Below are 15504 nucleotides of genomic sequence, written 5' to 3'. Positions count from 1 at the left end.
GAGCGAGAGAGAGTGAAAGAAGAGCAAGAGAGAGTAGTGGCAGAGCAGAGAGGAAAGGAAAGAGAGTTAGAGAGAAAAAGAGAGAGAAAAAGTGAAAGAGAAAAGAAAGAGAGAGAGAGAAGAGAGTGAGAGAGAGAGGTGAAAGAGAGAGTGCAGAGAGAGTGAGAGTGAAAGACGAGAGTGAGAGCGAGAGAAAAAGAGCGAGAGAAAGAGCGAGAGAAGAGCGAGAGAAAGACGAGAGAAAGAGCGAGAGAGAAGGAAGAGAGACGAGAGAGAGGAAAAGAGAAAGAGAGAGAAGAAAAGAGAAGAGAGAGAGAAGAAAAAGAGAAAGAGAGAGAGAAAGGAAGAGAAAAAAGAGAGAAAGAGCAGAAGAGAAGAGAAAGAGAGAAAGAGAAAGAGAGAGAAAAGAAGAAGAGAGAGAGAAAAGAGAGAAAGAGAGAGAGAGGAGAAAGAGGAGAAAGAGAGAAAGAGAGAAGACGAGAGGAGAAGAGAAGAGGAAAGAGAAGAGAAGAGAGAAAGAGAAAGGAAAGACAAAGAGATGCGAGAGAAGTGAGAGAGAAGAGCGAAAGAGAGAAGAGAGAGAGAGAGATGGAAGAGAAGAGGAGAGTGAAAGAGAGAGTGAGAGCAAGAGCGAGCAGAGAGAGGAGCGAGAGAGCGAGAGAAAGAGCGAGAGAAAGAGCGAGAGAAAGAGCGAAAGAGAGAGGAGAGAGAACGAGAGAGAAAAAGAGAAAGAGAGAGAGAGAAAGAGTGAAAGAGAGAGAGAGAGAGAGAGAGAAAGAGAAAAGGAAAGAAAGAGAGCGAGCGAGAGAGTAAGAGAGTGAGAGAGTGAGAGAGAGAGCGAAAGAGAAAGAGAGCGAGAGAGCGAAAGAGAGCGAGAGAGAGTGAGGGAGAAAGAGAAAGAGAAAAGAGAAATAAAGAGAGAGTGAGAGAAAGAGAGCGAGAGAGAAAGAGAGTGAGAGAGAGAGAGCGAAAGAGAAAGAGCGAGAGCGAGAGCGAAAGAGAGCAAGAGCGAGAGAGAGAGAAGAAAGAAAAGAGAAAGAGTGAGAGCGAGAGAGCGAGAGAGGGCGAGAAAGAGAGAGAGCGAGGGAGCGATGGATTGAGAGATTGAGAGAGAGAGAGAAAGAGCGAGAGAGCGAGAGAGAAAAGGAGAGAGTGAGAGAACGAGAGAGAAGAGAGAGAAAAAGAGAAAGAGAGAGCGAGAGAGCAAGAGAGAAAAGGAGAGAGTGAGAGAATGAGAGAGGAGAGAAAAAGAGAAAGAGAGAGAAAGAGAGAGCGAGAGAGAAAGATAAAGAGAGAGCGAGAGAAAGAGAAAGCGAGAGCGAGAGAGAAAGAGAAAGAAAGAGAGAGAGAGAGAGAAAAGAGAAAGAAAGAGAGAGAGAGTGAGAGAAAGAGAGCTAGAGAGAAAGAGAGATAGAGAGCGAGAGAGAGCGAGAGAGATAGAGAGCGAGAGAGAAAGAGAGATAGAGTGAGAGAAAGAGCGAGAGAGAAAGAGAGCGAGAGAATGAGAGAGAAAATGGAAGAGAGAAAGAGAAAAGGAAAGAAAAAGAAAAAGAGAGAGTGAGAGAGAGAATGAGAGAGAAAAAGAGAAGAGAGAGAGGAAGAGAGAGCGAGAGAGAAAGAGAGTGAGAGAAAAGGAAAGAAAGAGAGAGAGCGAGAGACAAAGAGCGAAAGAGAGAGCGAGCGAGGGGAAGAGAAAGAGAATGACAGAGTGACAGAGTGATAGAGAGCGAGAGAGAATGAAAGAAAGAGAGAGAATGAAAGAAAGAGAAAGAGAGAGAGAGCGAGAGAGAGCCAGAGAGAGAGAGTGAGAGCGAGAGAGAGAACGCGTGAGAGAAAAAGGGAGAAAGAAAGAGAGAGAGAAAGAAGGAGAAAGAAAGAGAGAGAGAAAGAAGAGAGAAAGAGAGAGGGAGAAAGAAAGAAAGAGAGAGTGACAGAGTGAAAGAGAGAGTGATAGAGAGAGTGATAGAGAAAAATAAAAAGAAAGAGAAGAAAGAGAGAGAAAGAGAAGATAAAGAAAGAAAGAAAGAAAGAAAGAAAGAAAGAAAGAAAGAAAGAAAGAAAGAAAGAAAGAAAGAAAGAAAGAAAGAAAGAGGAAGTATGTTGGCAATATTGACACAATGTTTTTCATGCCAATAAAGCAGCTTGAATTTGAATTTGAATTTAAAAGAGAAAAGGAGAAAAAGAAAGAGAGAGAGAAAGAGAGAAAAAGAGAAAGAGAGAAAAAAAGAGTGAAAGAGAACAAAAGAGAAAGAAAGAGTGAGAAAGAGCAAGAGTGAAAGAGCAAGAGTGAAAGAGCAAGAGTGAAAGAGCAAGAGTGAAAGAGCAAGAGAAAAAGAAGATAAAGACTGAAAGAAAGACAATGAGAGAGTGAGGAAGAGAAAAGGAGAAAAAGAAAGAGTAAGAGAGAGTAAGAGAAAGAGAAAGGGAGAAAAAGAGAGAAAGAGAGAAAAAGAAAAAGAAAGAGAAGAAAGAGAGAAAGAGAAAATGAAAGAGAGAGAGAAAAAGAAAGAGTAAGAGAGAGTAAGAGAAAGAGAAAGGGAGAAAAAGAGAGAGAGAGAGAAATTTGTAATGTCTTTATTGTTTTGAAACTTCTGTATGTGTAATGTTTACTGTTAATTTGTATTGTTTATTTCACTTTTGTATAATATCTACCTCACTTGCTTTGGCAATGTTAACACATGTTTCCCATGCCAATAAAGCCCCTTGAATTGAATTGAATTGAATTGAGAAAAATAAGAAAGAGAAGATAAAAAAGAAAGAAAGAGAAAGTGGAAGAGTAAAGGAGAAAAAGAGAGAAAAAGAGAGAGAAAAGGAGAAAGAGAAAGAAAGAGAGAAAAATACAAAGAAAGAGAGAGAGAAAGAGTCAAAGAGAGAGAAAGAGAGCAAGAGAGAGAAAGAGGTAGAGAAAAAAAGAGTGAAAGAGAAAGAAAGAGAAAGAGAGAGAAAAATAAAAAGAAGATAGACTGAAAGAAAGAGAAAGAGAGGAAAATAAAAAGAGAAAAGAGTAAAAGAGAGAGAGAGGAGAAAGAGAAAAGGAGAAAGAGAGAAAGAGAGAGAGAGCAAGAGAGCAAGAGAAAATTAAAGAAAGAGAGAGAGAAAGAAAGAGCGAGAAAGAGGGGGGGACAAGAGAGAGAGAAGGGGGACAAGAGGGAGAACTAGATCAATTGATCTCTCATTGAGAACATATGGGAACATGTTCGCCTTCTGCAACCCACTCACTGCAGAACAGTGCGCATAGAGATAATGAACACTGTAGAATACTTAACAGTAGTGTGAAAGTGATCCCATGGGACATACTAGGATAAAACATCCCATGATCAGACTAATTCAACCATGTGGTTGTAACTGTTTCTTGCTCAACAGCTGAACCCTATTAGCAGGCACCACCACGAGCTGAGGACTGGCTAGAGATACAAAGACAATGGCGAGAGGAAGGGTGTGCTGGTAACCACACCCACATTATCAGGAGAGAATGTGAGTTTTTACTCCATGTGTAAAGTTCTACAGAAACAGACGGTGTACCAATAATTGTTACAATGAACAGAGTCGTTTTATGTGTGTGTCGTTTGTGTCGTGTTTAAGTGTGTTTGAGAGAGAGTCCTACTCATGATGATTATTTCTTAGTGCGTGTGTGTGTGTGTCATGTGTGTGAGTGTGTGTGTGTGTGTGTGTGTGAGAGAGAGAGTCCTACTCATGATTATTTGTCCTACTTACCACAATCAAAGCCCGGAAAATCTCTGTTGGTATACACAGCCCATTAACTACATACAGTTTAATTGCCCTTTATCCTAGGATAATGGTTGTTTGTGTAATGAGAGCAGTAGTGGCCAGGTATAGCAGGGTTAGACCCGAGAAGTAAGTGATAGTGCTTTAGTTGTTTTATCTATCATAACACACACACACACAGCAAATGGTACACATCGTTTTATGAATTCTCCTTATCGTCTTACTCATCTTTATTCCTTCCCCCCCAGCATCTACTGTATCATCTTCTTTCTAATATATTCCTTTAACAGCTGTTCCTCCTCTCCTCTTTCACTTCATCTCACCTTTAGCCTCACTTGTTCCTCTCCCTCAGTTCAGTTCCCTTCCCTCCATGCATTCTCAACCAACACTCTCCATTTCTCTTTTCCATCTCTCCATTCCCCCTCTCGTTCTCTACTTCCCTTTTGCTTGCTCTTCCTTAAATGTTTAGACCCTTCTCATCTTCTCTTCCTCTTCGTGACTTCTCCATCTCTCCGTCTACACTCTTCCTTTCCACCACTTTGTTCAAGTTGTGGTCAGAACACTTAAGACTCTTGTAGTCTTTGAGGTAACCAATGGAAGCTCTACTTGTGGTATCCTGCAGACCTGAGTTCAAATACTATTAGAAATAATTTCAAATACTTCAGTTCTGCTTGATTGAGCGAGCTTGGCTCTTTGGACCAATACAAAAACCCTGCCCACCTGGCACTCCAGGCAGGCTAGAGTGAACGGTCAAAGTATTTTAAATATTTCAAATAATATTTGAACCCATGTCTGTTATCCTGCAGTGCTATCCTTGTCTGATGTCTCAAGTCAAAGTCTGCACATCTACAGCCGTCTCAGGCCTTCTAGTAGCCATACATCAGGCCATGCAAAACACTACACTGTCATATTTAGGGGGATATCCAGGTGGTGAAAATGCAGAGAACTGTATTTGCAGTGTGTATATACACCTATGTGTACAAACCTCTATTAGATCTAATAAACCTCATGTAGCAAATATGCCATAGATTTTTTCGTTGACCAAATTCGACACTCTTATTGACCTCCATACAAAAAATCCTTACTTGGTGGGCGAAACAATGAAAAAAGCGCCACCTGCTGGTGAGAGACAGATTTTCCTCCTCTCTGACAACACCCACCCACATCTACAAACTGACACAGTGCTGTAAATGACAGTTAGACAGAATCTGGTTTGACCAGCCACAGGCTGAAAGTAACCACACCTGGAATGGGGAGCTCTCTCTTTTACATGGAGACTTACATTTCCCTCACTAACATTGAACATCAGCTATCTGAGCAGCTAACCGATCGCTGCAGCTGTACATAGTCCATCTGTAAATAGCCCACCTAATCTACCTACCTCATCCCCATATTGTTTTTATTTACTTTGCTGCTCTTTTGCACACCAGTATCACTACTTACACACCATCATCTGCTCATCATCATCTGCTCATCTATCACGCCTTTGTTAATCTGCTAAATTGTAATTAATTTGCTACTATGGCCTATTTATTGCCATACCTCCTCATGCCATTTGCACACACTGTATACAGACTTTCTTATTTTTCTATTGTGTTATTGACTGTACGCTTGTTTATTCCATGTAACTCTGTGTTGTTGTTTCTGTCGCACTGCTTTGCTTTATCTTGGCCAGGTCGCAGTTGTAAATGAGAACTTGTTCTCAACTAGCATACCTGGTTAAATAAAGGTGAAATAAATAAAAACATAACCCTCTCCACTGGCCTATATTCTCTGTGACCTTTACCCCACTGACTCACCCAGGATGGACGCCCAATATGAATGTGATACATACAGTAACAGTATGAATCCCAAATGGCACCCTATTCCCTATTCCAATGTGTTCCTTGAATCGTTAACATTATAAATGTTAATTGAATAATAACGTGCATAACGAGGTCAGCTCAGTACAGCTTGCCTTAGTAGTTAGAAAAGGGTATAGTTCTGCACTGCTGGTGGTGTAGTGCAATGTACAGTGGGTATAGAAAGTCACCACCCCCTTTCAAAATGTTCACCTTTTGTTGCCTTACAGACTGAAATGAAAACACATAAAATCCAATATTTTCAGGCTTTACTTACACACAGTAACCCACAATATCCAAGTGAATTTATTTATTTTTTACTATGAAAATTAATCAAAAGTAAAACAGTAAAATACCCTATTTGGATAAGTGAACACCTCCCTGAGTTAATACTTGGTGGAACCACCTTTTCCTTGAATTACAGCCATGAGTCTCTTTGAATATATCTCTACTAACGTTGCACACCTAGACTGTTCAATATTTGCCTATTCTTCCTTGCAGAATTGTTCAAGCTCAGTCAAATTGCATGGCCGCTCATGGACTGCATTCTTCAAATAATTCCACAGAATCTCGATGGGATTTAGGTCGGGGCTCTGACTTGGCCACTCAAGGACATTCACCTTCTTGTCCTTCAACCACTGTATGGTTGCTTTGGCGGTGTGCTTTGGGTCATTTTCATGATGAACCGTGAACCAGGGTCCCATTTTCAACTTCCTGGGAGAGGGCTGTAGGTTCTCCTCAAGAATCTGTTTTTATTTTGTACTGTCCATTTTCCCTTCTATCCTGACAAGTGCTCCAGTCCCTACTGAAGAGAAACACAGCCACAACAGGATGCTGCCACCGCCGTGCTTTACTGTAGGGATGGTGTTATTTGGGTGAAAAGATGTATTGGGTTTTCGCCAGACATATCATTTAACATTCAGACTAAAAAGTTACATTTTGGTCTCATCTGACCACAGCACCGTTTGCCACTTGGCCTCAGAATCTACAAATGAGCTTTTTGGCAAAGCTCAAACAAGACTTGATGTGTTTTGTTTCTTGCCACCCTCCCATGGAGGCCAGATTTGTGGAGCGCTTGTGATAGTGGTCACATGCACATATGGACAAGTCTTTGCCATAAAGGCCTGAATCTCCATCAAAGTCACCATTGGCTTCTTGGTAGCCTCCTTTCCGCCCATAGTGGATTCTTTGCTTTGAATTGCACTACTAAGCAGTGGAGTCCTCTACAAACAACTGTTTTCATTCTGAACTATTCAGAGTCACTACAATTGATCACAGATGGAAGCCAATTAGCCTGATTTGTGATTTGGAAATAAATTCAAATTTTAGGCTGCAAGGCAAAAAAAGGTGAACATTTCGAAAGTGGTTGGTGACTTTCTATACCCACTGTATATGTGTACTAGTAGCAGTAGCAGTACTCACAGGTTTGAGCTGCTCACTGTTGACCTTGCGTCGGTAGAGCAGCAGAGCAGTGACGGTGCTGTCGGCCCTCGCTGCCTGGATGGGCGTGGGAGTCACATACAGAAAGTCCTAGTGGAAAAGAGGGGAGGGGTCAGAGATGGAGGTGAAAGAGAAAAAAAAATAGAAAGAGTGTGAGAGACAGACCAACAGACAGACACCGAGTCAGAGAGGGAGAGAGGGCGAGTCAGAGGGAGAGAGACCGAGTCAGAGAGAGAGAGAGACCGAGTCAGAGAGAGAGAGAGACCGAGTCAGAGAGAGAGAGAGACCGAGTCAGAGAGAGAGAGAGACCGAGTCAGAGAGAGAGAGAGACCGAGTCAGAGAGAGAGAGACAGAGTATTTTGTCTTGCCCAATCACCCTCAATGTCACACATACACATCTCATTTGTCTCAAGGGTTAAAAATATTTTATTTTCACCCCTTTTTTCTCCCCAATTTTGTGATATTAAATTGGTAGTTACAGTCTTGTCCCATCGCTGCAACTCCCGTACAGACTCGGGAGAGGCGAATGTCGAGAACCATGCATCCTCCGAAACACAACCTGCACTGCTTCTTGACATGCTGCTCGCTCAGAAGCCAGCCGCACCAATGGGTCAGAGGAAACACCATACAACTGACTGCCGAAGTCAGCGTGCATGCGCCCGGCCCGCCACAAGGAGTCGCTAGAGCATGATGGGAGAAGGACATCCAGGCCGGCCAAACCCTCCCCTAACCCAGACGACCCTGGGCCAATTGTGCACCGCCTCATGGGTCTCCCGGTCACGGTCGGCTGCGACACAGCCCTGGATCGTACCCGGGTCTATAGTGACGCCTCAAGCACTGCCATGCAGTACCTTAGACCACTGCGCCACTCGGGATGCCCCAAAAATCCCTGCCTCCAGCCCTTCATCTACACTGATTGAATGGATTTAACAAGTAACATTAATAGGGGATCATAGCTTTCACCTGGATTCACCTGGTCAGTCATGAAAAGAGCAGGTGTTCTTAATGTTTTGTATACCCAGTGTATATCTATAGTGTATCGTGGGAAGAGCAGTACCATGACATAGTAGTTGTTGTTGAACATGATGGGGCCTCGTCCTCTCAGGTAGATGTACTCCTCCCACCAGTCACTCACCTGACAGACAGACAGACACACAGAGAGACAGACACACAGAGAGACAGAGAGAGATTAGAAGTGAAATAATTACAATACAACAACTATGAGCCTTAGCGAACTGTGTGTGTGTGAACAATCAGTATGTGTGCAGCAGTGAGTCTACTCACATAGTTGGTAGCCCACAGAGCTTTGAGCTTGAGATAGCGCTGCAGCCTGTTCCCCAGACTGTTCTCAAACTGAGCCGACAACACAGTCATGCGTTCGAACCCTGGACCACTCAGCAACAGACGCACTGACTCCAGGAACTAAGTGAGAGAGACACACCACACACCTCGGTTCAAAACAGTGTACTGTGGTATATTCATTAGTTGTATGCCATAGCAAAACGTATAGCCCCTTAGCAAAACATTCTGCAATGGAAACCATGTAACAACAGTTTCTATTGGAAAAATTCAGCTAGATCCCTCCCTGTTTCGTTCGGTTTGCCTCTGATTCCTAGTGAATACACCCCAGGTATCAATGTTGCACCCATTCCACTCTGATTCAGTCCATTCTATTCAGGAAAATGCATTTAAAATTAAATTGCTGCAATGACTAAGATAAAATGGATGTTCAATCTTTGCCAGTTTTCATGTGACAACCAGACATTTCAAGTCTTCAAACTTTGTCAGGTTGGTTGTTGATCATTGTTAGACAACCATTGTCAAGCAGATTTAAGTCAAAACTGTAACTATGCCATTCAGGAACATTCAATATCATCTTGGTAAGCAGCTCCAGTGTATATTTTTCGCCTTGTGTTTTAGGTTATTTTCCTGCTGAAAAGGTGAATATGCCTCCCAGTAACCACATATCCATCCACAGTTTTTATGCGAGTAAAATCATACTGTATAAAAAAAATCCCGACAGCTGTGATGGAAACAGGAAGTTTCACAAAAATTGTATAAAACACTGACACATAATTTTTTCGTTCGAAACGGCGACATATTTTTGTGTCTGTAAAATGAATTATGCGAGAAATGGCAGTGAATGTGTTGTGTTTGCCCCAAACATAATGCTTTGTATTCGACAAAAATGTAATTCCTTTGACACATTTTTTGCAGTATTATTTTAGTGCCTTATTGCAAACAGGATGCATGATTTGGAATATTTTTTATTCTGTACAGGCTTCCTTTTTACTTTGTCACTTAGTATTGTGAAGTAACTACAATGTTGTTGAGCCATCCTCAGTTTTCTCCTATCACATCCATTAAAAGAGAAGAACGTCAATTAATCTACTAAAACTACAATCACAGAACAAACAAGGAGATGGGCAGAGTCAAGCACGAGCTAGCGATAACCTATTGCCGCATTCTAGCATCATCTGCATATTTCCATTAGGGAACGCCTACTCTGAAGTACGTGTGTGCAATAACTCAATACTTTGTTACTGTACTTAAGTAATGTTTTGGGGTATCTGTACTTTACTATTTCTATTTCCGTTGACTTTTACTTTTACTTTACTACATAAAAGTATACTTTACTCCGATACATTTCCCCTGACACCTTCATTACACGCAACAAAATCAAATCAATCTGAAGCTGGTATCTAAAATAAATGTTGATTTCTTTTCTCGGAATGAAGGATTCATCCTACCGGATGAAATGTCTTATGTTTACCAAAAGTTTAGGAAAGACTAATGTTAGCGTTCAAGAACTCGCTGTCGAACCTAAAAAAAAAACACATTTGTGGTACGTCTACTGTTAGCATGACAGCTAACCTAGCTAGCCCACATTTGTTAATGCAACAAGCAGTCTTAGTTAATGCTAGAGAATCCTTTAGCTAAATAGTTCACTAGCTAGTAACTACCTACTTTAGCTGGCTAAAATGTGCCCTGATTGACTCTAACTAAACTAACACGAGCTAACTAGCTAGCTTGTTAACAAGCTACTAGCTAATTGCTAGTTTCCGAATCTGGGCACATTTTAGTCAGCTAACGTTAGTCTAGCCAAATACCTTCTCTAAACACCTGGCCAAGCTAGCTAACTAATGTTAGGTTTCGAATTTTTGCCAACACTCAGTTAGCTAGCCATTTTATTCCTTGTGTTGATAAAGTTACTGTAGACTTAAGTTATTGACGTAACCTACTAGCTAGATCAATTAACAGTTATCATTGTAATATTAAAGTATCTTGCTAAAGTACCCAGTAAATCAAACTTAACTAATGTAGTTTATAGCTTTAAAATTAGGATCCTATACCTTAAGTATTTGGTGAWTTGGTAGTTATCTAGCTAAGTAACTGTTTCTCTTATCCCAGAGAAAGCATGCACAACATCTTATGAAGTATAGAGAACTGACGGCAAACATGCCTGTAAGACTCTCTCTACCATCAAGCACAGCACATTACATTACTGAAGACAGCGTCTCAGAAATCCATCGACAAAGCTGTGGTGAAGTATGTGGTCCAAGGACTCCAACCATTCGTTGTTGTAGAACCGTTCAGAGAGTTTGTCCAGGATCTGCAGCCTAACTCAAAGATCTTATCAAGGCTCCGCTCCAGGATTGATGAAGCCTCCAAGTAAATGAAGAAGAAGGTGACTGAGGCCATGAGGAGTTGACCACATCGCCACCGACTGCTGGTCTGCAAGAAGACAGAGCTTCATTGGTGTTACAGCCCACTGGAGAGACCCAGATAGATGCAGATGCTCTGCAGCCCTGGCCTGTAAATGGTTGAGAGGATCGCATCGCACACCTTTGTGTTGGCAAGCGCATTAAATTACAAGCATTCTGAGTTTGAAATCCGGGTTAAGATTGTGAAAACAACAGCTCGAACTTCTTGAAAGCTTTCCAAGTTTTTGGAGTAGATGAAAACAACGAGACAGTGGGTGGTGAAGCAGCTCAGCCAGGACAAGAAGATGGTGACGAGGAATAAGAGGAGAGTGAAGAAGTGTAGTTTGTTGATGTGGCAACGATCCTGAATGAAGATTATGGTTTTGAGCACCAGCTGCTGAAGCACCAGCGCTCTGCTTGCCACCTACTCAACTTAGTATCTACAGTCGATGCCCTGAAAGCAACATTCAATGAGGCTTACAAAAAAGTGTCCATTCAACATTTGTCAAGTGCCAAGCACTTTGGAACAAATGCGGAAGATCCACACTTGCAGCCGAAACAGTTGAAGATGCTTGCGACCTCCAGCTGCTGCGCCCGAATGCTACAAGGTGGAACTCTTGGTTCATGGCTGTAGAAAGACTCCTGACGATCGTCAAACACAAAGGAGAGGCAGCCGTCAGAGTTTTCTGCACAGACTGAGGTTCCAATGTAAGTAAGGATTATGTATTATTTTGTCATAATTTAAGGTCTTGAATGTTGTCTAAATCTGTTGCAGTGTTTCCTGACCCTTTGCTTGGGGACTAATGGTTTCACATGTTGTAGCCATACACTATCATTGATCCATTTAGTCAACTGCTCATCCAGCCATTGATTACTGTAGTTCAAATCAGGTGAAATGGTAAGTGGTCCCCTTTTGAACGGGGTTAGGAAACACAGTATTATTATTATTATTATATATTTTTTTTCATAGGTTCAATTCAGCTGAACTCGCCTTCCTCACAGAGTATGCTGCCACCATGAGCCCAGTCGCAACAGCCATCAACATCCTGCAGGCTGAACCAATGTCCAGATGGGGTGGCTACTTCCAACTATCAACCTCCTGATCACAAAACTTGACCGAATCAAGTTGTCCCTGAGGTACTGTAAGCCTCTGGTGGAGGCATGTATAACATTTACTTTTACTTTGTGCACCACTGTACTTAAGTACATTTAAAACTAGATACTTTTAGACTTTTACTCAAGTAGTATTTTACTTGAGAAATGTTCTATTAAGGTATCTTTACTTTTACACAAGTATGACATTTGAGTATTTTTTCCACCACCGCTCAATTCGCCTTTGCCCTCCTAAACAACGCAAATAAAATAAATTATGCAACGGGTAAGGTCTACAAAACTTAGTCCATTCTGTTCATACCATATTTCAGTTTTGGGAACAGAAAACTGTACTGAGATCACCGATGAGAAAATATGCAGAATGTCGGCCAAAATCAATCTTGTTCTATATTCTCCAGCTGCCGGCCACTGGGCTTCCTCTCACTACCATATTTGGTAGTGAGTGGAAACGCCAAGCGGATGCTTCAGATTTATACGTCCAGTGAAATATTTGTCTCATTGTTCTGTGGTCCAACTGCAAATACCTCTCCTGTTAATGATTTTGCCAATGCATGTACTATTGCCACAACAAGTACCATTACCAGCAATTACAATACCACTATTATTCCATCCATCCATATATACTACAGAAAAACGAACACCAGTGCTAGAGTGAGAAGTACAAAGAGCGTTTCCACCGTCTCTGGCATAGCATACATACCAACCAGACTTTGGTGGTGGTGGTGATGTGGCCGTGCTGCTCGAACATCCAGCGGTGGTAGGAGAGCAGCAGCTTGAGACAGAACCTCAGGGTCAGGATGAAAGATAGCCACAGCAGGGTACTGAACACCAGCACTGACAGCATGGTCTGGCCCTGAGCACTCAGAGAAAGACTACTGGTGGGGGAAGAGGAGAGAGAATACATACAATTAATACATTATTGTAGTAGACTGGTTGTCAGTATGGCTGTAAGTCTGTGAAAGACTAGAAAATATCACTGGATAAAAGAAAAACAAGTAATATGGGGACCTCTACTGGTCAAATGTAGAAGATTAGAGCCCTGTACTCGCATGAATTTTAAGAACGAGCCCTACCCATGTCAGCCGGTTATTGTCATGAAAAAGACTGCCAGTCTCGTGGTAATTGACTGTTAATTAATATAATCACGTTAAGCATCGCCAGACTACCATGCACACTGATGCGTGCCTTTGAAACGTCTACATTTTTTTTTAAGTCTAGTAAATCAATGTAATATACAACATCACAATAAATCCATTATTTTAGTCAGTTGTAAAGAAACATGATATTAAGAAAATGTATTTCAGAAGAACAGAATATGCGTTGGCTTACTGTATATTATCTGGCTATGCTCCATGCCGTAGGCTGTAGTCGGGTTAATTTAGCTGACAAGATATGCTTGTAAGTTCCGTGCCATTATTTTATATTATATGACTTTATAGTAAGAAGAATAGTTAACATGATCTGAGGTCAGTCAGTGAAAGTGTATAGCATCTACTACACAAAGTAACTATCCCCCCTCCCCCATCTCCCTCCCTCCCCCTACAATCCTCTTTCTTCCTACTCTTCCTCCCTAGTACAGTGTATGATGTAGTTACCTCACAGGCAGAGGTAGTGAGTGATATAGCTAGTTACCTGATGGGCAGGTGCTCCTGGATTTTGGCAATGACTTTTCTGGGCTCCGTTATTTACTTAACAAATAAGGAACACTCAAAATGTGCATATATAAAATTAAGATATTTTAATTAGAATACAGCTGTAGACAGAAGTCAAAGATCAAACATCAGACATACAACTGATGCCTCTCCTGAGTTCTGCCCCGAACAAAAGAAAAACAGCATCTTATGGTATGATCTCATGTTAAACCCTGCATGTGCAGCTAAAAGAACAAGTTATTCTTAACACGAGGTTTCTGAGAACCTGTCTTAGTGGCATGCAAATCTGCCCTTGTTTCAGAGAAAAACAGACTGTCGCTCTGTGTCTCGCTATCACCCTCAGTCCCTTTTCTCACCTTCTCTCACAGACACGGGGCTGCGGGTTTTGGCAGAGAGCCAGACACAGACAGAGGCCTCAATATTCAGCTATACAGTGAGCATAAGTACAATGGCACATACAAAACTAATAACATAATCAATGGTGGGGGTCAATTTGAATCCTTCAGAGGGGTCAGAGCGCGTGTACATGGTGGCCAGGATTGCTATGACAACAAACAGCCAGGAGGAAGGGCTGGCGGGGTACACCCCTTTGATCAACCTGTTCTGTCACCACAGAAGAAGGCCACAGTATGAATATACTGTATATAGAATATGAAATGGTAGGACTGGTAGAAAATATACAGGTAAAGGTCAGTGTACAGGATATTTAAAGACCAGTAGAAAAACATACAGTGTCAGTATATAGGATATGGTTACCTGAGGAAAAGTAAAGAAAGTAGTAAATATGCATAACGGTGAAATAGTGAAGAACCCATAAAGAAGGTGATATAAAAAAATAAAAAAAAATAAATAAAAAATATATATATATATATAGAGAGAGAGGGAGAGAAAAACAGCATCTTATGGTATCTTATGGTATATATATATATATATATATATATACAGTGGGGAGAACAAGTATTTGATACACTGCCGATTTTTCAGGTTTTCCTACTTACAAAGCATGTAGAGGTCTGTCATTTTTATCATAGGTACACTTCAACTGTGAGAGACAGAATCCAGAAAATCACATTGTATAATTTTTAAGTATTTAATTTGCATTTTATTGCATGACATAAGTATTTGATACATCAGAAAAAGCAGAACTTAATATTTGGTACAGAAACCTTTGTTTGCAATTACAGAGATCATACGTTTCCTGTTAGTTCTTGACCAGGTTTGCACACACTGCAGACAGGATTTGGCCCACTCCTCCATACAGACCTTCTCCAGATCCTTCAGGTTCGGGCTGTCGCTGGCAATACGGACTTTCAGCTCCCTCCAAAGATTTTCTATTGGGTTCAGGTCTGGAGACTGTCTAGGCCACTCCAGGACCTTGAAATGCTTCTTACGGAGCCACTCCTTAGTTGCCCTGGCTGTGTGTTTCGGGTCGTTGTCATGCTGGAAGACCCAGCCACAACCCATCTTCAATGCTCTTACTGAGGGAAGGAGGTTGTTGGTCAAGATCTCGCGATACATGGCCAAATCCATCCTTCCCTCAATACAGTGCAGTCGTCCTGTCCCCTTTGCAGAAAGCATCCCCAAAGAATGATGTTTCCACCTCCATGCTTCACGGTTGGGATGGTTTCTTGGGGTTGTACTCATCCTTCTTCTTCCTCCAAACACGCGGGTGGAGTTTAGACCAAAAAGCTCTATTTTTGTCTCATCAGACCACATGACCTTCTCCCATTCCTCCTCTGGATCATCCAGATGGTCATTGGCAACTTCAGACGGCCTGGACATGCACTGGCTTGAGCAGGGGACCTTGCGTGCACTGCAGGATTTTAATCCATGACGGCGTGGTGTGTTTACTAATGGTTCTTTGAGATTGTGGTCCCAGCTCTCTTCAGGTCATTGACCAGGTCCTGCCGTGTAGTTCTGGGCTGATCCCTCACCTTCTTCATGATCATTTGATGCCCACCGAGTGAGATCTTGCATGGAGCCCCAGACCGAGGGTGATTGACCGTCATCTTGAACGTCTTCCCATTT

The 15504-nt window shown here is 41.9% G+C and overlaps 1 protein-coding gene across 3 annotated transcripts in view; it reads right to left on the bottom strand.

The window, feature by feature from the left end:
• Window positions 1–15504, bottom strand: part of LOC111971265 (carnitine O-palmitoyltransferase 1, liver isoform-like) — a 113266-nt gene that overhangs the window by 80025 nt on the left and 17737 nt on the right. For 2 of the 3 annotated variants that reach the window (XR_002878267.2, XM_023998313.2), the window contains exons 3-6: window positions 12525–12699; window positions 8292–8429; window positions 8065–8142; window positions 6990–7097 (exon numbers count right to left, since the gene is read on the bottom strand). Coding sequence is in view for 1 of the 3 variants with exons in the window: in XM_023998313.2 (XP_023854081.1) it covers window positions 6990–7097; window positions 8065–8142; window positions 8292–8429; window positions 12525–12668 (468 nt within the window). In the remaining 2 variants the exon portion in view is untranslated. The remainder of the gene's footprint in view (window positions 1–6989; window positions 7098–8064; window positions 8143–8291; window positions 8430–12524; window positions 12700–15504) is intronic. The other variant, XR_002878268.2, reaches the window with a different exon arrangement.

The sequence above is a fragment of the Salvelinus sp. IW2-2015 genome, linkage group LG13, assembly GCF_002910315.2.
Source record: "Salvelinus sp. IW2-2015 linkage group LG13, ASM291031v2, whole genome shotgun sequence".
Taxonomy (NCBI): domain Eukaryota; kingdom Metazoa; phylum Chordata; class Actinopteri; order Salmoniformes; family Salmonidae; genus Salvelinus; species Salvelinus sp. IW2-2015.
This window is presented reverse-complemented; position numbering and strand designations above follow the sequence as displayed.